The sequence below is a fragment of the Lagopus leucura genome, unplaced genomic scaffold, assembly GCF_019238085.1.
Source record: "Lagopus leucura isolate 7727_CA_CO unplaced genomic scaffold, USGS_WTPT01 Super-Scaffold_100015, whole genome shotgun sequence".
Lineage (NCBI taxonomy): Eukaryota > Metazoa > Chordata > Aves > Galliformes > Phasianidae > Lagopus > Lagopus leucura.
In genome coordinates, this window is record NW_024962269.1 from 10,488,536 (window position 1) to 10,515,048 (window position 26,513).

At 49.1% G+C, this 26,513-nt stretch overlaps 1 protein-coding gene and 1 long non-coding RNA gene across 4 annotated transcripts; both read left to right on the plus strand.

Moving 5' to 3' along the window:
• Positions 1 to 20: 20 nt before the first annotated feature.
• Positions 21 to 2,543, plus strand: MRPL46 (mitochondrial ribosomal protein L46; the record flags this gene model as incomplete). Its single annotated transcript, XM_042876091.1, has 4 exons — positions 21 to 269; positions 532 to 727; positions 1,276 to 1,449; positions 2,101 to 2,543. Coding segments are annotated over 4 exons (870 nt in total), but the record flags the coding sequence as incomplete, so codon positions are not given.
• A 2,216-nt stretch (positions 2,544 to 4,759) lies between these two features.
• LOC122182583 lies at positions 4,760 to 26,260 on the plus strand. Of its 3 annotated transcripts, XR_006179877.1 has the most exons (5): positions 4,760 to 7,662; positions 7,772 to 7,844; positions 10,277 to 10,440; positions 20,446 to 21,422; positions 22,781 to 26,260. It is a non-coding gene; the product is annotated as an uncharacterized LOC122182583 (long non-coding RNA). The 3 variants fall into 3 exon arrangements; XR_006179876.1 differs by having other exon boundaries at positions 4,760 to 7,844; XR_006179878.1 differs by lacking the exon at positions 7,772 to 7,844.
• Positions 26,261 to 26,513: the final 253 nt, after the last annotated feature.

Here is a 26,513-nt window from a genome sequence, read left to right on the forward strand (position 1 = left end):
AGCGGCGTCCCCCCCCTCCGCGCGAGGCACGACGGGAGCTGGGAGGAAAGATGGCGGCGCCCAGTTCGCGGCTCTGCGGCTTCCGCCAGAGCGCGATGGCGGCGTGCGCGTGGCGGGCTGCGGGGTGCGGCCGGAGCTTGAGCACCGCTTCTCCCGCTGCTGCTCCCCGGCCGTGGAAGCTCTTCGGGGCTCTGTGCCTGCTGAGGCTGCCCCGCATCACGCAGCCCCTCCGGAAGGAGGAAGAGGAGATGGCGGCCCTCATGGAGCAGGTAGCGGGGTGCTGCCCGAAGGAAAATGGCTGCCCCGGGGCTGGGGGGTCCGCTGGAGGCACCTCGGGTCTTGCGGTCGGTTTTGGGCTCTCAATGCAGTCAGGCCGCATCCTGGAGGTGTTCGAGGATGGGAGATGTGCAACTGAGGGCTGTGGTTAGCGGGCACGGTGGGGGGTGGTCTGGGTGATCCTGGAGGTCTTTTCCAACCTTAACGATCTCTGATTGTGCTGGTGGCCGAGTGGTCTTTATGATGCCCTTACAGATAGAGCTGGAGAAAAGCCACTACTCTGACCACGAAATCCGCAAGCTGGAGGAGGAGGAGCAGCTCAGAAGGAGGAAGGAAGGCTTGCATGATGATGAAGATGAAGAGCTGGGCAGAACGGTTGTTATGGCTCAGGACCTGGAGGAGAAGTGGGAACAGAAGCTGCTGCAGTTCAGCCCGGCCCCGCGGATTACAGGTACCTGTGGAAGTGTTGTGCCCCAGTCCTCTGCTAGGCACAGCTGAGGGCTATTTGATGAAGAAAGGCATTTTTTGAGGGTTTTTTTTTTTTTTTTTTTTTAAATCTTGATGCTGTGGCAGCGTGGTCAACGCATGAGAAGTTAATCATCTGACAGTGGAGTCAGTGTTATGAAGATGCATGTGTTCATACAACCTTATGAGAGTAAAGTAGGTAAAATGGTGATTGTTTCCACATAAGAGAAACCTTGGTTCCCATGCTTTCCCGTTGCTCTTACTGGTTTTTTTTTTTCAGAAGCTGGAGATCCAGGCTTCTTGCCACAGATTCCCTTGAAAATGGTCTAGGTAGAGTGTGCTTTGGCAGTAGTATTTTTCTGAATCCTGCGTTGGCCTTCAGAGTGTCTGAGAGTAATGCTGGCTAGATTCTTGTTTCAGATATCTGTGTGTCTGTGTTGTTGGAAGGATATAAGATAAAGAGAGGTGATGAATCATAGCGATTCCAGTGTGGCCAGGAGACTTTATTTCCAGCATGTGTTGTTTTTTTGGCAGAGGCTGATAAAAAAAATGATCGAACATCATTGAACAGAAAGCTGGACAGTAACCTGATGTTGCTGGTGAAACAGAAAATTGGTAACCAAGAGCTGTGGCTCCTGCCTCAAGCGGAATGGCAGCCTGGAGAGACTCTGCGAAGCACAGTTGAGCGAGCCATGGCTACGTTTTTAGGTATGTAGTCTGCTGTGTGCCTGTCTCTCGCTCCTCTTTGTCCAAGTTGTTTTTTTTTCCCCTTGCCCTACCTAAGAGATATTCACCATCTGTAGCAAAATCGCCTCCCATCTGCTGGGAAGAGGTATTTTGTGGCGTAGAGATATACCCAGTGTGGTGGGGTTTCTGGCAAGAGCTGTGATCCTGTGCTCAGCAGCACTGCATTGTGAGGGGCTGACGGAGCCAGCAGGCTAGGGGCTGGGATTTTTGACTGCCAGCAGCTGCAGTGTGAAGCTCTTGCAGTCTGATGTTTGAGTTTCACTAGATGTCCCCTGAATGGTTGCTCTAAGTGTGCAGCTTCTCTTTCAGTCTTGTTGCCCTGTATCAGCTTTTGTGGCAGATGGGTGATAGCAAACCTGCATTTCCTTGCTTTTTGATGTGTGTTGGCAGAGTGTGATGCTCTCTCCCTTGTTCTGCAAGGACTTGCTGAGCTTCAGACAAGTCACTTTTTCATGAGAAGAGACTTAAAATTGGCAGTATTTCTGCTAGAAGAGAGAACAGCCTGAACCAGATATAAAGTCATATGCTGTGTGTCTGTGACTATGAAAGTGCAATTACTATTGCTCTGTGTCTTATGTTTTGCTTTCTGTTTTCTTTGCTGGGGTCTTGCAGGCGAACACATTCAAGCCAAAATCCTGGGGAATGCACCATATGGGATTTACAAGTATAAATTCCCCAGGGCCATCAGGACTGAGGATAACGTGGGAGCCAAAGTATTCTTCTACAAAGCCTTCCTCCAAAGCAGTGATTTGTCCCAGGCAGAGCTGAAGAAAGATTATCTGTGGGTTACAAAGGATGAGCTGGGAGATTACTTGAAGTCGGAATACCTGAAAAAAATCAATCGATTCCTTCTGGACTTATAAGTGATAGGCTGTGCTCAGGCAGATGGGGAAGATGTGGAATGTGACTCTGGGGAGGAGCACAGCTGCTGCTTCGTGTGGTCTGTGTGAATGGGATGTTAAGCAGGACTCTGGAGGATAAACTGCCTTTGCCTTATTTCCCAGTTCTCTTCACCAGGCCTGTATTAAATAAATATTAAAACTTTATACTCCCAAGTGAAGCTCTCCTCAGGGAGTTCTTTGCTCTTGTTGAATCCTCCTCCACCTTTTCTGGAAATGTGTGTTGTGATCTGTTCTTCTCCAAGCATGTGGTTCCCTGGGGCTGTGGTACCTAGGAGGCTCCTCACCAGACTCCTGTTGTGGTCTGGAGCTCAAATGGTTTCTTCTAAGCAATGGCCAATGCTCATCTCTGGCAACTGCTCTTAACTAAGAGCAGTGCTGGATAGTTACATTTGTTTCCAGCTGGCAGATGATGTTCTTAGGTGTAAGGGGGGGGGTTAGCCAGCTAGATAATGGGAGAACTGACGGGGGTGATTTTCTTTGGCATCATTCCAGCCTCTGAAACTGTAGTTTTCTTCCAGGTTGTTATGTTGCTCTGGGGAGGATATGCACATTGCTCAGAGCAGCAGAGCAGCAGTCAGATGCTTATCCATGGATTAGCTTTGCAGGCCTGAGGCAGCTCCACCAGTGTTTCCAGCAACACTTTGATCTCTCTGGACACGTTGGCTGAGCTCCTTGTGTGATCCTGTGGAACTTCTCTAAAGGTAAGCAGTTCATTGTCCCTGCTTGCTGAGATTTCCTTACAGTGTCACCCATGGATTTAGGTTCCTCTAGCCAGAAACAAGACTGCTAGTACTGGATCGCAGGCAGCAAGTAAGGGCTAACAGGGCTGGGCAACGCATGTTTCTGGGGAGCTGGAGGCTGCAGTTGTTCAGTGCTTTGTTACATTTTGTCCATGTTGGAGCTGCGTTTGGCCCCAGAAAGACCTTGAGTGGAAAGATGCATGAGAAACAGGCAGTAGCTCTTTAGATGACTGCTACTTTTCCACCTACGCCACTGTCCCCTTGGGCCTGAAACTGGTAACTCTGGAGGGGAGAACTATTTGATCAGCAGTTCCTTCTGGGCTGAAAGGCTGACTTTTGCTTGCAGAGGAAAGGCAGCTCTAGTGTTTCTACTTCCTGTGAGCAGCCTCAAAGGTGGCTTTGATTCTCAGCTCCTGTTCCCAGTGTACTAGGGCAGCACGGCTAACGCAGCCCAGCTGAGTCTGTCTCAGGTAGCCTGAACCTATTCCTCCAATTTGTTTATTAGAAGGGCTATCTTATGCTTATATGGCACAGTCTCATCTCTCTGGTCTGGTTGTGTTTCTTAAAGTGCTTTTTCTGGTTGTGTTACTGTTAGTGTAGTGGAAATGCTAAGTTACAGCTTAAAACAGTGATTGAGCACCTGGTGGGAAGGCAGGACTAACCCAGGGGAACTCAGATGTATGCAATGCAATGCATCTGAGTGACTGGAAGGGGTAGAACCAGGATCCACCCCTTACCAGACCTCATTTGAGGGTTGGCAGTGGAGGCAAGGGGATGCTGATGGAGATTCCTGCATACCCGAGGCTTTCCAAGGGTAAGCAGATTTCTTTTTTTCTTTGTTTAGGTGTCCACAGCTGCTGCATTTGAGCATATCCTCACTTCCTGCAACATAAGACTTTGCTATTCCACTGTCATTGCTGTGTTTTCCTTCACATTGCAGTGTTACACTCAGAATGTGAGCCCAGCACTGGTTAGACTTTGCAGGGAGAGGGAGGAAATGGGTGTTGTTAATCATCTGGAAAGTGTTTGGCTTACAGAGGTGGAGCTGGAGATTGCTATGTATATTTCATCAATCCTTTGAGAGCTGCAGACCTCAAATTAAAGCTGTTCTTAATCACTCCATGAGCCATTGGGGTTGGGAGTAGCTCAGTAGCCTCATTTTCTAATGCTGGGCAGCTGAGAGCTGAAGGCTTGTCATAAACTATAAACAAAACTTGGTTTCTTGAAACACCCTTACAGAACTGTCAAAGGAGGCTGTTTGCAGTGGAGGGCATTTACAAAGAGGAGGTAAATGTGGAGTAGAATACATGCCTGCAAAACTGCAGATCTTTTGGCCGCTGTCTGGAGGTCAGCACTGCCTTCTCTGAGACTTAAAGCTCCTGTGGAGGGGTGAGGTGAGTCCTTCCCCTCAGGCTGTGCCCCTGGAATCCCTAGCAGCCTGGGGCAATGGATGCAGGCAGCTCTGGATTCTGCTGTTCTCTGCCCCCATTTCAAGCTATTGCTAGCTCTGTAGCATGCAGCTTCTGAGCAGAGCTTTGTGGGTGCAGGCTCGGTTGAGCTCCTTGCCAAGTTCTCTTCTTCACTTCCCATGCCAAAGGCAGGTTTTGTGGTGAAGGTTTGTGCGTGAGACTTTCAAAGTATATAAGATAGTATTTAATCAGTGCATTTTTAATCTCAAATCTAGGTGCACAAAAGAGAGAAAAGGCTGTACAGGAAGCTTGCTCATCTTGAACCTGGACAATTCTTCTTTTCTGGCTTGCTCAAGCAGTGAGTCTCAGCACTGTCTGTACTGAGAGGAGTAGCTCCCTCTAGCACTGGATGGGTCAGAATCAACAGCTCTAAATTTTGTTTCTTTCTTCCTCAGGATCAGGTCTTTGTTCTTCTAGGCAGTGGGGGCACAGGAAACCGAGTCTCCTCTCAAAGTTGAAACTGTTGCTTCCTCAGCACCTAAAACAAGAATTGCTGCTCCCAGTCTACATAGGACCATAGCCTTTTATTTTTATTTTTTCCCCTGCAGTTTATTCTATTTAAAACCCTCAGTTAGTTGCTGCAAACAATCCCTGATCCCCTTGTTTGGGTGCTTTTGTTCACTTCTTGTTCTGTGTGTTGCCCTTCCCGTTGGCCTCTGTGAGGGGGAAGGCAGCATACCATGGAGATTTCCTAGGGGAAAGGAGATGTTTTTTGCATGTTTTCTCTACTCCCAAAGGTCCTGTAGCAGATCACAGTGGCACTTTCAGAAATCTGTGGCTACAAGTTAATTTTTCACTCTGTGCAAACTTACACATACTCCTTGTGAAGCTGCAGGTCTGGTCAGGTAGCTGATCTATTTTAACCATTATCTATTGAAAGGCCAGCACAGCACCTTGGGGCCTTTCCTGAGAGAGCCCCTCTCCCTGCTGGAGCAGAAGAAACCTCTCAAGTTGTGGCTAGGAGAGAGCTGCCTTGAATGCAGCCCAGCAAAGAGTAGGGGAAGCAGATGAGTTATGCTGAGCGAAACACATGAAGCTCACCTTGCAAGTGTGACAGAGAACTATGCAAGTATTTGCCTGTTTGTTTGGGAAGTTTGGTGCTTGTTTGCTCCCAGAGCCTCAAGGTTTTTCTCACTTTGGCTTTGCCTCCTCATGAGCTCTCTCCATCAGCATGTGAAGCAGCAGCGGATGGCTGGAAAGGCACCAGGTTTGCTGTAGCTCTCTAGTGCAAGGCACTGTCAGATCAATTGAAGAGCTCTCCTGTGAAGTGTGTGTCAGAGAGCTGTGTTTTGGAAAGGGCCTCCTGTGATTCCTCACTTTGAGAGCAGCCGTGTGGAGCTCAGCTGAGAAGTCCAATGTGGGATTGGTACTGCAGCTGCCAAGGCCATTATTGGAGTGTTATCTTCTCCACATTGCACAGCCTGGGGAGAAAGCTGCAGAGTGCTGACAGACTGCAGAGACTTTCTGCTCTTCAAAGCCATTTTCTGCACAGAGCACTCCTGTTCGTGAGGGCAGTACACAAAAGTCGGATCATTCTGCCCTCAACACAGAAAGATGCATATCTATCTGGAGGACCTTTCCTTGGTGCAGTGCAGTGTAGCAGCCATTGCAAAAACCTCCAGAAGCAGAAATGAATGTAAGTATCAACTGCAGTCTGAAACTCCTCCGTTGAACTTACTGCTTCAGTCACAGTGTTAGAAGAGAGAGGTGAAGGCTTTCTTTGTGACAAATTGGATGCTAGCTGCCCTCTCCAGCAATGGAGAGATAACAGGTCCTACTAAAACCACTTCTCAACTTCACAGGAACAGATTTCTGCTGCTTCCCCTACAAAATAACTTCCTTAGCTGATATCCTGCCCTGTCAGCAGGAGTTTTGGGAATTGGTGGCCTTCAAGCAGAACCACCTTTGCATGTTTTGTGATACAGTAACACCAAACTGTTCAGAACTGCATGCTTTCTCATGTAAAAGGAAACTTATTTTTTTTCTCCTTCTGTCTGGCTCCAAGCAACTAAAATACCTCAGTATTTGGAAGATAAATGCATTTACAGCCAGGAGAGGCCTCCGGAGCCACAGGCTACACTGCTTCCTGCTCTCTGAAAACCTGAATAAGGAGAGATACTATTGCTCCCAAATACAACTCAGAGCTTGTTAGAACAGGGAAAGCTGCCCTGTTTGGCCCTTCCTGCAAGGGCAAGGGATAGACTGGCTTAGGTGAATGAGGCCATCCCAGTTTCTGGGTTCACCCCATGTTTTGTCCCATAGGATGAGGGATCTTCTGTGGCTCCACCTCTCTTGTTCTGCATAAGCTTCCTGTGTCTTGGAATGGGTCTGTCTCTTGGGAAGGAGTTTTTTCATCAGTTCCCAGGGTTTCTGTGAGTACTGCATAAGCCTTCATGGAAAACATCATGGGATGCTCTGCTCAGGGCATCTAGGAGGTCCAGCAGAAAATGGCCTGGGAGGTCTGGTTAAGATAGGTCACCAGTGATGTGGTTGGGTTATGTCTCATCTTTCTGCTTCAGTGATGCTTTTTCCCTCCCATTTCTGGGTGAACACCGAGTGGCACAGGCAGAGTGCTGCACTCCTTTGCAAAGATAAAGACTGGTATAAAAGGAGGAGAGCTACTAGAAAACTGGAAGTTGGTAAAATTGCTCCAGAAACTTTGCTGAGACCTCAACACCAAGCCCACAAAAAGCAAACCTGGGCATTTGTGAGGTAAGCACAAAATGCTGGCAGCTGGAAGCCCTTCAGGTTGTTCTGGATACAGCTTCACTGTCGAGACTACGTTTCCATTACAGACTGTGGTCCTTTGGCAGGACTTCATAGGCAATGCTTGGAGACACAAGGACACTTCTTGATTGAAACATGAAGGGACTTTGAGCTGACGTAAAACTTCAAAATTCAGGCAAGGCAATAGAGCCTTTTTGCAGTGGGTTCAGGACTCATGGCCTCATCAAAGCCCCCTCCAGAAGCAAGAAGAGTGCTAGAAGGAGCCGGCCCCTTACACAGCCACTGTGGTCATCCCATCTTATAATTACATGAGACAAAGCTTGCAAGATTTCACAGGTAAAGGTTTGCACCCAGGGGCAGGCTGCTGCCTCCTCATGCTGCATGCCAGCTTTCTGCATTCTCTCATCTATCAAAGTAATTATGCCCATTATGTTTCTCCTTTCAGGTTTCACCCTCCCAAATGTTATTCCTCTGCATTAAACCTGTGGGGGAAGTGAGTTACTGGGGAAAGTAACCAGGTATAATCCAGGTTTAATAGACACACTGAAAAAGCATGCTGGGCTGGGAGGGTGGTCCAGCCAGCATTCTGCTTCTGCAGGCAAACAGAAACTTGTCTTGATGTGTGTATGTATCCAGCTTTGTGATCTGTGAGCTCTTAATAATTGGTTTGGTGACCTGCCACCAGTGTTCTCTCTCTGTAGAGCTTTCTCCAGTCCCCGGTTAATACAACAGGCCACAAATCCCATTTGCTTTTGAATTCTGTGTAATCCTTTCGTTAATGTTGCCTAGTGCTTTTTTTGGAAGCACTGAAGGAAATTGGAGCCCTGTGCTAATCAGTAACTCTGGCTCTGCGTGTTTGTGAGCTGCTGCCCTGGCTGGCTTTTCCAAATGACCGCTGCAGCCTGTTTGTGTCAAACACCAATGTGTGCCTCCACAAAGCAGCAATTGTCTCTGAGCTGTGGTATTACCCAGGGCACGGGCTGGGGATGTTGGCTGAGCTTTAGGAGAGCAGTGAGGTGTGATGGGGTGGCTGCTGGTGCCACGTTCCTGCTGCAGTGGTTTCCCATGGATTGATCTGGTCGGGAAACTTTACTGGTGTCTTCAACACCTACAGTACCTGAATTACGGTCGGTGTCTCTTAGTTTTGTTTCTTAATTTTTGTTCCCTGCCTTTTTTTTCTGTAGTTTGTCCACCTCCACGTTGCTGACAAGCATCACACCTTACCCCTTTCCCTCACACTCCCTGTTCCTAGCCTGTCTGTGGCATTCCTCACACAATGCGAGCGCGCACCGTTCTGCTTGGAGCTGCTGACAACAGCATCATGACCTTGAGGATAGCAGCACGTTACAAAGCAGCATGTATTGCATTTAGTTAACTTGCTGTAGCTGGGCACTGCACTTACAAGCTGCTATTGAGGCCCCTGCACATCAGGCTTGTGCTGGGTGCTCTTGGGCAGCACTGTGCAGTCACCTCCCTTTGCTTTGGGCCTTTTTCCTTATTAAATCCCTCCAGGATTTGGGCTGTTTGATTTCCAAACCCTTTCCCTGGTGCAGAGGGAGGAGCAGGGTGGGGAACTCCCTGCACTGGGAGCACAGTGATCGCATCGTGGCTCCAGCGTAAGAGAAATTCCTCCAAGGATGGGGTTGCACGCTGCTTGCTGCCTGTGCTCCGTGCTGGGCACTAGATGGCAGACAGTGACTGGGAAATCCCATCGTGGAGCTTCCCATCCCTTCCCCTTAAAGTCACCCGCTCCAGAGTGGGGAACCTAAACCTGGAGTTGGGATCGCTAGTTCTTAACGTGGTGGCTTGAACTCCAAAGGGTTCCAAGGACCAGCAGTGGGTCGCGTTTGCTCCACGGAGGCTCAGTGGGTAACAAGGCGCTCAGTGGAATTTCTAGGACAGGGAAATGAGGCAGGGATCAGGCAGCTGGGTTTGATGATGGAGAATGCTTGGGGCTGCTGGGCTTCCACGTGTCATGAGGGGGCAGGAGTTGCAAAAATCCCTCCTTACTCTCCCTTATCGCCCGGGGTTCTGGCTTTGCCAACTGCTGCCCCTGACCCTACAGTGCTAAGGGTGAGACGGCCCCTGCAGTGCCAGGCAGCTGCTTGTCCCCCCGGGCATGGAGCTGTGCAGCCGCAGCCCCTCGCTGGGTGTTGTCGCTTCCCCTAAGCACCTTCCAACAAAAAGGGGATTATCTATAGCTTGTTAGAGTCCTTGCAGGGAGGGAGAGTAAGGCTCTTTGCTCTGAAATGCTCTCTTCCCTGGGATTACAAGATAATGCATATGAAACGACATTAGCTCAGCCAGGTTTATGGATTATTTGAAAATCAAATTCTTTTAATCTCATCCACCATCTGGCACCGGCGGAGCAGCCAGCTTGCTGCCACTTCCACCCTGCCTGTGTCAGAGCAAGGGGACACGGTATCCATGCACCCTGGCACCGGTGCCAGCCTTGTCCCCATTCTTCTGACAGCATACAGGTGACAAGTCCCAGGAGCCATGTATAGGGAGGCTAGGTGACAGCCTTGCCTTCTCCCAGGGCACAGCCAGCCCCTTCTGCTGTTTGGTTGTATCTTTTTTGGGGAGGGATGAGGAACACGAAGCCAGGCACACTGCAGCACTGCTCAGCTCTCGTGTCTGTGTCATGAGTTGCTTTGCCCTCTTTGCTGAGCTTCAGCAGGACCATCCATCTTCCCTGTCTGCTCCAGAACACTGCTGCACCTACTAGCAAGGAGCGTTATAATCTCAGTGCCCATTTAACAAGAATAAAAAGCCTTCTGGGACAATAGGTCACGGCTATACAATTTAGCTCAAGTAGAAAAAGGGCCTTTATAGCTATGAATATATGAATACTTAAAATATATATGTAACATTGGTTAACACCGGGACATGTAAGCATAATATATATATAGCGCTGGGCTAACAGTTTGCTCCTTGGCTCCCTTTTCAGAAGGCTGTGCCTGTTCTGCCTGTCAGCTCCATCCCAACAGCAATTCGTGGCTGGAGTCACAATTCTGCCCTGGTACAGAAGTGTTAGTCATGGACAGAGGGACACGGAGCAACTCAATGGGGATTGGGATGCAAGCAGTGTGGATGCAGTGCCTCTGCCTGCAGGTAAGGGATGGCACATGGAGCCAGCAGCTTGTGTGCAGCAATTTGCTGTTGTGATTTGCGTGCCCTGAGGATGGTTACATGCAATAAAAAGGGAAAAACAAACAGCAAGAAGAAAAATCAGCGGTTTTAGAGACAGAGAAACATGGTTTCTGTAGGTGATTACTAATTACTCAATTACAATGTTGTCTGTATCATTAGGATTATTTGTATTTTTAGTACATTGTAGTTTTAATTAAACAAATCCTTAGATTGTTTTTACCCTCCTTTGTAATGAAAATCCTTTTTTTTTTTTTTTTATTAGTGCCAAAGAATAAATTAATTGTGTAATTAGTGACTATTACTTTGTCACTTCTGGAAGGGTTCTTTCCAGGTTGTACACATGTGGTCAGCTACAAAAGGGTTGTAAAAAGCTGTTTGGTACCGAGACTCCCTGGAAGTAGCTGTCTGTGGCTGGGGTTGCTGCTGGAGGTGTGGATTTGGCAGCACAGCCAGTGAGAGGAATGTAGGAAACCTCTGCCAGGCTGGCATGGGGGGAGGCTGTCAAACCTCAATGGTGTCCCCTTGCTTACTGCTTGCACATAAATGTGTTTCACTCTGATGTAGAAATGCCTTCCAGAAAGCATCCTCAGGCTCTCCATAAACAAGAACTGGTGAAGCTGTGACTGCTTCCACATGCTCCTGCTGGTGGTGCAAGTGGAGCTGTAGGGTAAGATTTCAGCGTGCGCCATCCATTGTTGCTGCTGGTGGCACATTACCCTGTGCCCTGCCATGCACATACAGGGTACATAGCAGATTCCAGGCAGGAAAAAAAGAATTTAGCACGCAGGGAGTGATAGGGTCTTAATAGATCTGCACTTATTATTTGGGGAAAAAAAAGAATCGGGATTACAGGCTTATGAGGGATTAGCAAGCATGAATGCCTATTTCTGCATATACTGCTCCTTTGTAAATCCATTGTGCCACTACACTGATATAGAGTTATACCATTATAAGCATGATATCAGTATATCTGATAGCCTTGATTAGAAGATCCAGCAGCTGTGCTAAGAAAAACAGCCCTGCAGGGCTTTCCCACTGGTGTTCTGATTGTATCCTGCTTAGGGCCACACATATGACTGGAGGGATGAACACCTCCCCTACAAGGACAGGCTGAGAGCTGGGGTTGTGCAGCCTGGAGGAGAGAAGGCTCTGGGGAGACCTGAGAGCAGCCTCTCAGTATCTAAAGGGGCTGTAAGACAGAAGGGGACACTTTTTAGTAGGATCTGTTGTGATAGGACAAGGGAAATGGTTTCAAACTAAAACGGGGTAGATTTAGGCTGGATATAATGAAGAAGTTTTTTGCAGTAAGGGCGGTGAGGCACTGGCACAGGTTGCCCAGAAAGGTGGTGGCTGCTCCATCCCTGCAGACACTGCAGGTCAGGCTGGACGGGGCTCTGAGCACCTGATCAGCTGTAGGAGTCCCTGTTCAGTGCAGGGGAGTCAGACCAGATGGCCTTGAAGGGTTCATTCCAGCTCATGATTCAGCTGTAAAACCACCATGATTTTCACTGCACAGGCACCTTGTGAGTGTCACCCCTGCTCCTGTAGGGTTTGGATCACTTGTTGAAGTGATCAGATTGAGGCTTGCAATATCCCAGCTGCCCTCTCCTGGGTGGTTTAAAGCAGCAGAAGGAAAATGAATGCGTGGGGATCCTCAGGTGTCTCTGTGCTCAGATGTGGTGGTAGAGACATTGGGCTGTCAAGAGGTGCTCAGATCATTCGGATATATATGCAAATGTCTTTCAGCTGTGGCTGAAACTGTGCTTCTAGGCATGGCTAAAATATGAAAAGATCCTCATAACTGTGGTATGTCTGTTGGCTTCACATACTGCATGCCCTCAAGTGTGTCTCAGCTCTTGCAGCCATCTGGAAAGGGTAAGAAATCAGTGCAGACCTGGGCAGCTTTACCAGCCTGTAGCTGCTGCCCGCTGTGTCAGTGTGGACAACCTAACCTCTGGCTGTGGGCTTACCTAGAGATGGTTGTTGTATGCAGAGATGTGCTGAACAGGGTACGGAGTCTTTATGGTATGTCGAGGACTCCATGCGCACGTGGATCTTTGATTTTTTCACTAAATATTTTTCTCTCTAATTCAAACATAATTTTTTTCCAGGGAAATGTAATAATAAGAGGCTGTGTGTTTTTAACTAAATAGCAGCCTTTGCTTGGTAGACGACCCAGTGTTCGGTTTGAATGGGGTTCCTGCTTTGCTGACTCTGGGAGTCACACGGCAATAAAGTGAGGGCCCCTTGTTGCTGGAGCCAAGGGCAGCACGACCCCCCAGCTGCCAGCAGGAAGGAGGTCTCTGAGCTCTCAGACCTGGCTCTGTTCCCTGCTCTCTGCCACTCAACCATCACTGTACAGGGCAGTGTCCCAGGAGTGATCCCAACACTGGGGACAGCTGTCCCTCTCTACAGTCTCCTCAGTGCTGCTGCTCTCGTGCCTCTTTGTGATTTCAGCAAGGAAACTTAGATCCCCCCCTGTTCAGACTTGAGTGCTTTGGAATTCTATTTATCCTGTATTGTGCCAGGCTCCTGCCACTTCCAGTGCTTAGAAGTGTTGAATGTGAAATTCCAACATCACTTAGAGTGCTTGGGTAAGTGCTGTCCCGTTTTCCTCCCCCTAGGACTGTATATCTGTGGGCTAGTTTGTTGTTTGTTTGTTTTTTCCTTAACCATGCTTAAAATTTCTTTTGGCCTTAGTCTCTTTTTGTGATGTAAGTGTTCTGACAAATCTGACTCTATGTTGCACAGCAGTTCTGCATGAATGAACCAGGTAGGTCAAGCAATCTTCCTCTCTGCTTCCTTCCCCAAAGTTGATAAAAACAAAAGAATGACCCCATAACAACAAACCTGGTGTGCAGGACCCAGTGTGTGCTGGAGACCCTACAATAATAAACCTGCATGCACAGCCCAGTGCTGATGAGCACTGACATAGCTTCAAATGTAGTGATGTTCCTGCTGATGTGTCCCTTCTGAGGACATCAGCATCAGCAATCCTTTTAGCTGTGAAGCAGGGAGGATGACTCATGAACCATCCCGAAGCAAACAGTGTCAGTACCTTGATGGTCCGTCAGGTTTCCAACTTGCGTCAGCAAAACCGGAGGTGAAGAGGGAAATGAGAGCGACAACCCAACCTGAGATTGAGGAGAGGAGGGCAAGTGCTATGGAAAATAAAACTCCTACTGAGCCAGTGTCCCCACTCTTCACCAGCCCCATCCTGCAGGGAGAGCCAGCTCTCAGGCCTTCAGGCGCAGAATGTTCCTGTCACTTGTAGACATGATGGATGTTGACTCTTGACATATTCTCCAATGGGCTCCAAATTCTTTCTCTGCCAACAGCCTGAAAGCATCTTCTCTGCCTCTCTGCAGAGGCTTTCCACGCCTGGTTCTCCAGGCACTGTGGGACCTGTGTCCTCCTGAGTTGGACTGGGAGTTTGTTCTCTTTGCAAATCCCTCTCTAGAGTCCCATTCAGCCTCCAGTGCCGCCCCTTTTCCCCTGCAGTCCCTCCTTGGGGACCTGTTAGGATGGTCCTGCCCTGGCAGGTGTGGCAAGGTTCTCTTTGAGAACAGCACAGGTGCCTGAAGAAGTTCAGTTTGCAGCGAATCATGGGCTGCTGGTGCAAGAAACCCTCCTTTCATCAAGGCCAGAAGCAGACCAGAAGTGGTGAATGTCAGAAGGCTGCTAAGAGCAAACTTCAGATGATGTGAATGCACTTGCAATAATTAATGGCTCTTTTTATCTGAAGGTGCTTAAAAACTGACATCTTCTAGAGCCATGAGAGTGAGATCTTTGGGATAAACGAGGAAGAGTGTTTCTTTTTTTAAAGATGTTTCAACCGATGTAAGAGTTTACCATATCCCTGTGCGTCTCTCCCTGTGTGAAACCCTTAGGAGAAGAAAAACTGGTGAGAGAGAAAGGGCTTGGTTTGGATCCAAAGGCAGCTGGGCTGGAGCATGACCTGTGATTCAGATGTCACCTTTGCTCAGTGCTGAATGAGGTGAAGAGCCCCCTGTTCCTGCTGCAGGGAGCTTCCCACACCTGCATCCTTCCATCCTCCATTTCTGCCCCAGTCTGGTGGGATAGCCTTCCCCCAGGTAGCAAACCTGATAGAGCTACAGGGAGGACAGGTGAATATTGAACTGGAGCTGGGCTGTAATGATCCTAAAAAAAAAAACAACCTAAATCTGGCTTGCGATGCCCCAGCTGGATCTTAAAAAGGGTTTCACTGTTCCTAAAGCAGAAATGTAAGAGGAAGCTCTGCATCTGTTTACCATGCAGAAGGGTCAAAAAAGGCTCTTTCCCCCCCCAGGGTCCCTGCAGTTTCTCTAGCAGAATTAAAAGGCACATGCAGAGCTGTAGCAGCAGGGTGAGGAGGAGAGCAGAGCAGGGGGAACAGAAGCACCAAGCCTTCGTTTCATCCCACCTGCGCTGCAGTGCTGACTTGCCCCGAAGAGTCGCAGGCAAATCCTGTGTAAATGGAACATAAATGTTTTATGAATTCAGCCCTGGTGGAGTAAATTAAAGGGTCATTAATGGCCTCATTAAAGAGCTTTGCACTTTGTTCTGAATTATGAAAGCTATCATGCAATGTTAAACTAAATGGAGTTTTCGTCGAGATTTTGAAACTCTTTAACTAGTTCTCCCCCCCCCCATTCTTCCCTTTTTTGTTGTTGTTGATGAGAAATGTCTTTTGAGGGAGCCACCTGTAGTGCTACAAACTAGATTTCAATTATAAATCTTCTTATGCTCCACTAATTGCCCAGAATTTTTCTCGAGAGCTGCCTCAGGTTAATGCTGATGAAGAAAGAACCCTTTTGTCTTTTCTTGAACTGGGGCCTCCCTCACTGCCTCTGGCGAGGCGTCAAGCTGGGAATTACCTCCAGTGACACCCAGATGGTACATGGAAGGGACAACAGATGAGTTGTTGGCTTGCTGCGGGCAGGGGAGAAGCCTTCAGATTCTCCAGGGCTGCCAGCTGACCTTGGCCCGGAGAAGTGTTAGAGTCCATCTCCTCCATTTCGCTCTTCCGCTCCAAAAGAGTGGCGGTGCACTGGCACAGCTGCCCAGGGAGGTGGTGGAGTCACTGTCCCCAGAGGTGTTCAGAACCGTGGGGATGTGGCACTGAGGGATGTGGTCAGTGGGCACGGCAGGGGTGAGTCAACAGTAGGACTAGACGATCTTAGGGATCTTTTCCAACAAGCCCTCCCTGCCCCACCAATGCTCATTTCTTTGACTTGTTGACTTGCCCTCTGCAAATTCTTTGCGCAGCGACATGACAAATTAAACCCCTTATTAACTAATTAAGCTATTTCTCCAACCAGGCAGGAAGGCGAGAGGAGGTTGTTATTCTTTCTATTTTTAAATACCTGCAAGAGGCACACGTGTCTGAGGTGCGTGGTGGACGGCTCCAGCTGAGCTGTACCACTGCAGCTTGACACCTCTACAACAAAACCCATCAGGACTGAAACTTGCTTGTTTTTATTTAGTTTGCACATCTGGGAGCTATTTCAGTGTCCAGAAAGGCTTCCTGAACCTCCAGATGTTGAAGAACCACAGAGATGTGGCACTGAGAGATATGTGGTTAGTAGGCATGGTGGGGATGGGTCGACAGTTGGACTGGATGACCTTAGAGATCTTTTCAGCCTTGATTCTATGATTCCTTAATGGACCTTTAAGCTTGGGGTGGGCACAGAGCTCAATACTGCAGCCTACAAGCACACGTTTGCTTTGAAGTTGGTGAAGTTTTCTGCCTTTTTAGCAAAATCAGCTGAGCAGCAACCTGCCCTATGCTAGGGATGTCCTCTTCTGGCCTCCTTGCAGCTCCATCATCCCTCTTGCTTCTGAGCGTGGCACCATACATGGACCCGAATGCAGGCAGGTGTGACTCTCCCTGGGTCTGTGGGCTGGAAGGGGCTTGGAGCTGTAATGGTCCACGCTTGCAGAGAGTTTGGGGTGAGTGCTGTGGTGAGAGTGCCTGCAGAGTGTGCTGTGGCTTCAGGGATGCTGTGTGGCTGGGAGCTGGGATGGAGGGCTTTGTGGTTTTCTCATGAAAAGTCCCTAGCTGGTGGCATGGTGGAAGGGTTCTTGGGAGAACACAGCACAGCTGGTGCAGCCTTGGGTGTAGAGAGCATCATGCATTTATCCTGGTCTGCACAGATAGGAGGCATGAGGGCAAAGGGAGCTCAAAGGCTCCTTGGGCAGAAAGATGGCTGCAGGCACACCTGGGGAACCCCAGAAATGCTTTGCTGTGCTGTTTTCAGTGAAGTGACTGACGGGGATTGAGGGAGGAGGATGGATATGAGTGGGGAGTGGATTTAGGAAATGATTTCATCATTGGTTAAATTTTCTATGTGCTGAGACTTTGCAGAGGTTGGGGAAAGAGCAGCGAAAGGATGTCACCAAAAGATCCCATTGTCAACTGTGGCTGAAGGGAAAAGAGATGGATCTTGTCAGGTCCTTGGCCATGCAAAGCCACACTGGAGAACGTGGGGCAGGGACAGCAAATCCCACCTCGTCCGTGCCTGAAAATATTTCCCCTGTCTAATGCATTACTGCATGCTTATTCCTATAACAAATAACTGAGTCAGCGGGAGAAAACCAAATTCAATTTATGTCTCAGTCCAAGCAAATAGCAAAGGCTGCCAAATCCGACAATAAAAGAAAAACAACACAGTGATCTCAGATGTTTCCCTCCTCTATATTAAGAGGGAGCAGCACAGCGTTTGGCCGAGGTGCCGATAGGGGGGGGACAGGAGCATGCAGGAGCCAGCCTTGTGCAGCACTCTGCAGGGTGTGCTGAGGGGTGGAGGCCTGGGAAAGAACACCTCTGCACTGCTCCCAGCCCAGCTGCAGGTGCACCATGGCACCAAAAGGCGTTCTGCTGTGCAGTGGCACGGAGCTGATGTCCCCACCATGTGCCTGTCCTGACATAGGTGACGCTGAACCCCTCCGGGTTTCCAGCAGTGGTAGTAGATGGCTGAGAGGGATTAAAGGAAAGGTACGAAGGCACTTTGATTAACTGCTTTCCTAGAAGAAGGCATTTAGTGAGCACAACTGAGCTATAAATACCCTATAAATTTGCTCTAATACATGAAACAAAATAGTTGATGTTGAGCTGGAATGAAGTTTTATTGTTTTCTCTGTTCATCACTGAGCTGTGAAATTCCAACTTTGTAGGGTGTGCATTTGGTGCGTGCTGGGTGCATGTAGAGAGCAGGGGAATAAGGTGCCAGGGCCAGCTTTCCTTTAGAGGTATGCTTCATTCTCTTATTTGCTTTTTGGCCATACAAACCACAGAACAGCAAAAGGGAAAGGAAGGAAACATTATTCCTGGTCTGGCCTAGGAACAGTTTGGTCTTGTTATAATCTGATTTCACCTGTTACTAATTTTCCTCTGGTTGTGAGGGCTTGGAATTATTTGTTTGATAAATGAAGAGGGAAGAAGAGCTGTTGGATGTTGCTCAGTGTGAGGTAATGATGGTGAGGGCACTCCAGGTGATGTGAGTGGTGCTGGAGGTGGGAGAAAACTCAGACCCCATGCAGTGCCCTATGGGGTTCAGAATGGGGCAGAGGGCATTCCCATTGCTTCTCCCATCCCTGCAGTGTGAGTGGGGCTCCTTTCTCCTTTATGGAGCTGTGGTAGGGAAATGGGAAAGCACAGGTGTATGGGGAATTCCCAACACGATGCCAAGTCCCCTCCCTACAAATCAGTTTGCATCCTCCCGTTGCTATCCTTCTTAGTGTAGTCCCGTTGCTGTGACAAATAGTTTGGGTGATGTGAGCTGCTGAAAAGAAATGACTTTATTAGGCGAAAACAGCCTGTGAACCTCCTGGAACAAGCAGACTGTTTAAGTGACTCCAGATTGCACGGGAAGGCGGCTGCTCCCCTAAATCCCACAGCGTGCCTCAGCCGGGCTGCAGCATTGCATGGCACAGAGCATCGCCCTCCACGGCACAGCTACTGCCTGGGTTTGGAGCGAGTGTGAATAAATCCTCAGCGCCAGAGCTGCTTTAGCATGCCTCTAATTGGAGCCATAAAGTTAAACCTAGCCACTTAGGGTTCTGCTGGGAACTGGGGCTTCCATTTGCAGGCTCCCCTGTGCAGCTAAAGGGCACCACGCTTGCTAATAGGTGTTAAATTGGAGCATCACTTTTTAATAAGCCTCCTAATGGCATGATGCAGCTCCTTGGCAGCTCTGGGCTGCCTCCATTACGGTACCCACATGCTGGGGTGAGTGATGGAAGGCGGAGGTGGTGCCAGGTACCAGAAGGTTGGAGATGCACAGAGCCAAGGGATGCACCCAGCTCCTGTGCTCCCCTGTGAACTCCATCATCTTCATTGTCAGGACTGCCCCTTCCATCGGACCAACCTCATCATGGGGACCATCGTCTTTGTGATGGTGCTGTTGAGGTGTCACAGCAAGGGTGATGCTCCTCCTGTGTGCATCACCATCCCTGCTCTTGGGCTGTCAGAGCAATTCCAGATTTTGCCTTTCTCCTGCTTGAGACTGAGCAGGATTTGAAGTGGTGCCCGGCTGAGCTCAGCCCTGTCCCTGGCTGCGGGACGGGGATGCCTTGGGGATGATGCTGCTGAGCCCCATGGGACAGGCGATGGGTCCAAGTGCCCGCCTGACTGCTGCTATTTCTGCACAGTATTTCTGCTTTGCTGTGCATGATAAGCTGCATCTGGGATGACTCAGACTGGAGAAGATGAGGATCAGGGGAGACCTTATCGCTGTCTACAACTCCCTGAAAGGAGGTTGTGGCCAGGTTGGGGACCTCTTCTCCCAGGTAGCAGTGATAGGATGAGAAGGAATGGCTTCAAGTTGCTCCAAGGGAGGTTCAGATTTGATATTAGGAAGAAATTCTTCTCAGAACGAGTGGAGAGGCATTGCAACAGCCTGCCCAGGGAGGTAGTGGAGTCACTGTTGCTGGAGGTGCTCAAGGAAAGGGCAGCTGTATCACTTAGGGATGTGGTTTAGTGGGCAATGTTGGTGGTAGGTGGGCGGCTGGATTAGATAATCTTAGAGATCATTTCCAACCTCAAGTGATTGTATGATTACCAAAAAGTGAAGCCTGTCTGTCCCCCCCATTCCAAAGGGGTTCCTCTGATCCTGGTTGCTAACCCATAAATGACAGTGGGGATGTGACTGAGAACTGTCCTGGCAAATGCAGCTGGCTGGATCCAGGAGGGAAGTTTCCAGGCTGCTTTTGCAGAAAGGGCTGGGTTCCCAAGGAACAGGCTTTATTTTTATGTAATCCCTCTGCTTTGAGGAGTTGGAGGGGGTTTGTTGTTAGTAATTCAGAGGAGGGTGTCTAGAAGCGCTGTGCTGGCCTAGAGATGAGTGTGCCCTCAGCTTTAACAAGAAACACGCACAGGCAGAGAGCATTTGCTCAAACTCTGCTCCCCTTCCTAGGGATGGGACAGAGCAGGACTCAGGATGGGATTTGTCACCTTCAGACCAGCAAATCGGAGGCCAAAGCAGTGGAAGGGAATGGATGCAATTTTTGTCAGCTCCATCCGCGCCGGCGAATGCAGATCATGAATTACACACCCGCCAGATGACAGGCTGACATTTTAGCTCCAAACATTCTTCTATAATTAGAGAATCTAATGCAATACAGGGAATGGCTCCATTTTACACACACATTATCGTAATGCCTTTAAATAAGATAATTGATTATGCCTCTGCATAAGAAAGTAAAATATTCGGTGTAATTAAAACCGACATTCAGATTTTGGCATGCTGACAGGTGAGGCCATGTGTCATTTCATAAATCCTTAAAGTGATATTCACACCCACATTCGAGTTTCTGAAGTTTAGGGAAAAGAAAAGAAATCCTCAGTGCTGAGTTGTGTTGTTTTTTGTTTGTTTGTTTTAATCCTGAGTTCAAATGTGTTTTGGAAAGAGGGATTTTTTTTCATTTTTTATTTTTTCCTTCTGCTCTCATTTGTCTTCATTTCAGCCTCGTATCATCAGCTGACAAAGCCCTGCAGTCATGCTGCTGTGAGCAGGGATGCCCAATCCTCTGAGGAGATGCAGGTTTCAGCACCAAACCTCTGCCCGATCCTGATGAGCTCTCATGGAGCACAGACCTTCGTGTTGGAGGTGGAAGAGCACCTTGTGGTGCAGTAGCTGCCAAAGCCCTGACATCCCAATGAGGGATGGATGAGAAACCCCATCCTCGTGTCATGCGTGAAGGCATGGGCCAGCCGAGAGTGGGGTGACATGGGGACGGGGCCCTGGGGACTGCTGCCACTTGGGTTAAGATGCTCCTGTTCCTTCTTTATAAAGCTTTTATGCCAAGGAGTGAGGATTTGTTGCTTCTCCCATCCATTTCTGTGGCTGGAGGTGCCTTGTGAATTGTACTTCTGAGACAACCAGGTGCCCAGAACTGCTCAGGACCATTTGTGAAACCTATGCTGCTGGGGTTCCATCCTGCTGCTAGTGGAGAAGGTTTGTTAGATGAATCCCCAGCACAGTGGGGTCATGCCTCCTGCAGTCACTGGGTTGGTGGTAGGGCCGGAGGTTGGGATTCTCAGCTGTGAGAAATCCTCTAAGTCAAGGCTGATGCTAACCTGCTGCTTCAATATTTGCCAACCGCTGCATCTTGAAACTTTGCAAACAGAGCCTTGAATACTGTCAGCATATTTAAATCTATCCTTATTGTCCCAAAGCATATTTCTGGTGAGATTTGGGCAAGATCTGGGCAAAGAACCTCTGTTCTTTCTGCTTTGCATCCATCCCTGTCCTCTTTGGAGGTGACATGCTGCTGTACCAAGGCTGTGAATGTTTAAACTGACAGCTCCCAGCCTCAGAGCTGGCTGTAGAAGCAGAATCCAGCTTCCTCCATACCACTGCATCTTGACTAGGCTGGACAGGGTGAGGGCAGGGGTTGCCCGTAAGCACCACATTGGAGAACCCTCCCTGGAAGGATAAGAGGTAAGAGGAGGTGCTTCCTCATCTCCATCCTCATTCATATTGGCATTCCCATCCTACTCCTACCTCCATCACCATCTATAACCCCAGCCCCTTCCCCATCTATAACCTTACCTCCCTCCCCATCCTCAGCTTTATTCCCATCCGTAACTTCATCTCCTTTCCCATCCCTGTTCTCACCCATAACCGCATTCCTATCCCCAACCCCATTTCTACCTATCTCTCCCCATCTCTGTTCTCATTCCCATCCTTATCCATAACCCCATCTTACCCCTATCCCTTTCAATCCCCTTTGTGCAGGACTCTGATGAAGGCAGGAGGAGGAGGAGCTCTGCTGCCATTAGCGATGCGCTCTGCTTTCTCCCCCCATTTAGGCCATTATTCCAGGCTCACAGGGCTGTGGTTGGCAGTGCGGGCGCCGGGCCCCGCAGGGATGCAGGCCCAGCAGCCAGCCCTCGTGTCTTCCTCCGTTCTTAAGTGGGCTGGGAAAGGAAACCACCCCCCTGTGCCTGGAGAGCAGAGCCATGTTAAGCCGGCTTGTTTAAAAGCACTGCAGCTTTCTTTTGGCACTGTGACAAGCGGGGACGATGGCAAAAGGTCTCTTTTCTCGCTGCCCCATCATTTCTTATTGGGTGATGCTAACAGGGCAGCGCATCAGTGCAGCCCTCCCCACGTACCCAGCTCCTCCAGGTCAATCATATGCATAAGACCCTGGTGATGGCATCCCGCTGCCAAGTGCCACATGCCCAGCTCAGCTGCTGTCCCCCGGTGCTGTCTCACGTTTGGCACCTGTGCTCCCCATTTCCTCCACCCGCGCCCGCTCCTCACCCTCGCACACCCCCAGTGATGATGCAGCGCGCGGAGGAGCAGCATTAGTCACCGTTCTGTAGGAAGAAGGCTGTGAGCAGAGGAGGAGGAGAAGTGCAGCCACAGTGCGGAGCCAACAACCATCCCTCTACATGTAGTTGGGGCTGAAATAATGGCACTGGGCTCAGGCAGTGCCCTGGAGCTGGGCAGGTGGGAGAATCCAGCTAGGATGACCCAGAGAGGGGGGGGGGGAAGCGGTGTGGGAGCACAGGCAGCAGAGCTGCTGAAATGTTTCCCCTGGGATGGAGCTGTGGATTTTTTCAGCATCCTTTCTTCAATAGATGGAGCCTGCTGGGGAGAGAGTGGCTGAAGGAGATGGGCTGCCCACAGGACAGCGAGATGCCTTGGGGGTCTGTGGAGAGGTCTCCACAGAGGTGTCTCCTGGGGATGTTCCCAAAACCATTCTCTGCCTGGCCCAGGGCCACTGCACGTTCCTGGGTGAGAAGCTCAGCCCTGAGATGAGCTCTGCTTAACAGCCACTTCCTTACTTGCAGCTTCGAAGTCCTGCAGAGTGTGTGGGCAGCAGACTGGAGGAGAGATCAACCATAGAACACCATCTCCTTCCTTGCAAATAAGCCTCAGTCCAGCCAGCAGCAAAGCAGCAGCTGCCCTATTTCCAGGGCTGGTGGGAGTGCAAAGCCCTCTCCTCCTCATATTCATCGTTTTCAGCTGCAGATTCAGCTGTAGCCTCCAACTGCATCTAAGTCAGGACTGTGCCATGCAAACGGATGGGACTCAGGGAGCATCCCTGCACCATGAGCTGCTGCCAGGACCTGCTCTGTCTTTTAATGACACACATGTCCATGCGTCTGCATCTAAGCCTGTTCTTGACTTGCCCAATACACACAGGGATGCTGTGCTCCATGCTTTATGTATGTTAACTTTTTATTGTATCCAGACACTCCTCCATCACATGCATCATCAGGTTGCTGATTGCTTTCCCCGTGGTGGGCTGGAATGTGAAAACATTGGGCTACCAGTGTACCCATGGACCCTGGGACACCAATGCACTGGTGGAGAGTTAATGAATCACAACATCACTTATGCATTAACTTCTTTGAAATGCAAAGCACTCCCTTGATATTTCAGCATTTTCCACCCGGTCCAAAGCAAAACCCGATAGGTAGAGAACAGTGGAGAGCTGCACAAGGTAACACTTCCACCTTGTGTCTGGTACAACGATTGCATCAGCATTAATTACAATGGAACTGGCTGCCCTTTAAAGCAATTCAGCACATGCTGTATCCTCAGCTTTCCTGCTTCTGATCGGCTCTGCACTGAACTGCTTCCTTGCATGCATTCAAAACAGTTTGTAATTAACAATCACATTGTTTTCCTTTGAACATCAACAGAGATACAGAAAACAGAGATTGAGAGCCGAGATGTTGGTACAACTGGGTATTATTCTGCTTTCATGAAATGACTTTTCCTATTTTGCTGCAAATTTAGTGCTGATGAGAAGCTGGGCCAGTGTGCAAGCAGCCGGGAGGCTTTGCTCACCAGCTCATGGACAAAATTCTCTCCTATCGCTATGGGGAAGCAGGAAATTTGAGCTTGGATGCCCTGTTACCTTTGCCCATGCTGAATGCATTCTGAACACCACTGCCCCATTCACAAAATAAACTCAGCAGAAAAACCTGCAGAGAAGGAGAAGGAAAAGCAAGACTGTGCAGGCTCCTGAGCTACGCAGCGTGTTGGAGCAGAGCGGCTGCATTTGAAGCCTTGGCTCTGTGAACAAGAAGCAGATTACAAACTTCTTCAGTTCTGGTGCAGAGCTTGGATGGGAGGATTGCTCCCTCCATCTGTTCTTCACATAGGCAATCTGCCTTCAAAAGCCATCGCTGCTTAAGTATGGAGGAAGCGTAAATGCAGGAGCACCTGAATATTGTTTAACAGATGGGGACACACATTTTTCAGGCAGAGATTTCCTTTCCATTGCCCCACTTATTTCAGAGGTGTTTTTCAGGACCATCCTTCCAATGCCTGGGAATAGGATCCCAGCCTGCAGTTTGTGGCGATGGTAATTAATTTTCAGCAGCTAACTTTGCTGTGTGAACGCTCTTGTGACATTTGTGAAATTTGCTTTCATCTTCTTCCCTTCCAACTAAGCTCACATTTTTCATCCAAGCCTTCCAGGAGGATCACACTCTATGCCCCACTTTCCACCCTGGGAACAAAGTGGCTGGAGTTCATCCGTGCCATTCTGAAACGGTCAAGCAAACCAATAAAGCACGCAGCCAGGCTGCAGCCCATGAATGCCTCTGCCCACATGCACATCTTCTCTCCCTGCAGGAGCTGCCCTCCTGTTGATGATGCTCACTTGTTCTCGCCCCTTTTGCATCAATGCATACAGCACAGTGGCTTTCAGCTTCATCAACCCAAGGGCAACTACAAATCTTCCAGTGGGAATGCTGTCGTAGACTGCTGAGTGGCAGAAAGGAAATTGCTTTTCTTTGCAACTTTTGGATGATTCCATGCAAACAGATGGTGGACCCCATACCTCAGGGACTGCACATTGAAGCCACCACCTCACTGAGTTGGTGAAACCAACAGAAATGTGTCATATGGACCCCACAGAGCCCATCTACTGGGAGAAGTCGCAGCTGGCAAAGAGGAGGAAGAAAGAAGTGAAAATATAGGCACAGAGGATGGACCTCAAATTTCTCAGTTTTCATCTCACTTCCCCTTCCCATTCTTTAGTCATCATATTCTTTCCGGAAGAAAGTGGCTGTTGGAAAACAGAGAGAGAAGACGACAAACACTGCTGTGGAATTATTTAACGAGCCAGAATGAATTGCATTTGAAATCATTTAAATGGGATCTGGGAGTATTTAACTGCAGCACAGGAACTTAACAAGAGTGGGAAAGGATTTTGTGCTAATTGCTGGCAATGATATACCTACGGAGAGAGAACATGCAGCAATTAGTAAGCAAGGCTGTAATTTCAGCCTAAGGTCCCTGCCTGCCTTGGAATATGGCATGGATTATCTGCTGAAAGGAAGACAGGGGCCTTGGAATGCATGTGACCAAAGGGCAGCAGATGAGGTTCTCATTAAGAAGTCATTAGCCAAGATTGTCACACAAGAGATGGGTCTGCTCAGACCCCACTGCACCTTTCCCAACCTGACTTGGCTCAAATTGACAAAACTGAAGGAAACCCAAAGCCCCATCCCAACACCTGCTGTGCTGCTTTGTCCCTTCCTACTTGCAGGGACTGATCCTGCCATCAGCCCTTGCTCCAAGCTATGAGTCTACACAGAGCACAGTGGGCTGAGGACCAACTTGACCATTGCTTGCTGGGCAAGGAAGCCAGGGCATCCTTGTTGCTTCTGGGTTTGGGAAGCAGGGTGAGCAGGAAGCTGAGCTGGAACAAGGACCTGCCCTTCCTACAGAAATACCCATACAGTCCAGACTGTATGATGCCACTGTTCCGAACCTGCAAACCTCAGGCACAATCGATGTTCACCAACATGTCCATAACCCCAACCCCAAAAGAACTGTACAACACAGCACCAGGTGAGACCAGGTGTTCTCACTATGGGCTAAGGCAGAAAACTACCCTGCCTGGCTGAGCCTCTGCCACCTGACTGTGGCACACAGCCTCTGACAGCCTCTGCTCATTGTTTTCTATCTCTGTTCTCTCCCCACGATGCCTCTGTCTTTGGTTTTTGTCTTTCAATCAGTTTTTATCTCAGTAATTCCCATTCAATGGTTAGTCTCTGATCTTTCTAATTGAGATCAGAGCTTCATGTAATAGGGAGGGGGGAGGGAGACTATTTTTAATTTGCTACGTTCCCATTAATAACAAGTTCTAATTAAAAAACCTCCATCTTCCATCCTCCCAAGTTCAGAAGAAAACTCTGCGACTTCTGTTGGAATCTTCTCCTGATAAATTGGTACCACAGCCTCCTAGAACAGCTGGTCCTCTTTAGCAGGCATCGTAATTAATGGGAATAATAAATGCATTCAAAGCAGGTTCGTAACCTTCCTTTCTGTGCACTCAGGCTTCTCTTTGCATCGTGAGAGACACACATCGGCTTCACTTCACAAACAGGCCCAGCAGAGCTGCCTAATTCTAAGAAGCCCAGGTGCCAGTGATAGCCACTGGGCCATCACAGCCCCTGTGATACCCTTTGTGCAGGGGCTCCATTTACACCAGCTGCTGGCTGGGGCTGCCTTGGGGTGCAGATCAGCTGTGCTAGTGATGGACAGACTCTTGCTCTCCCT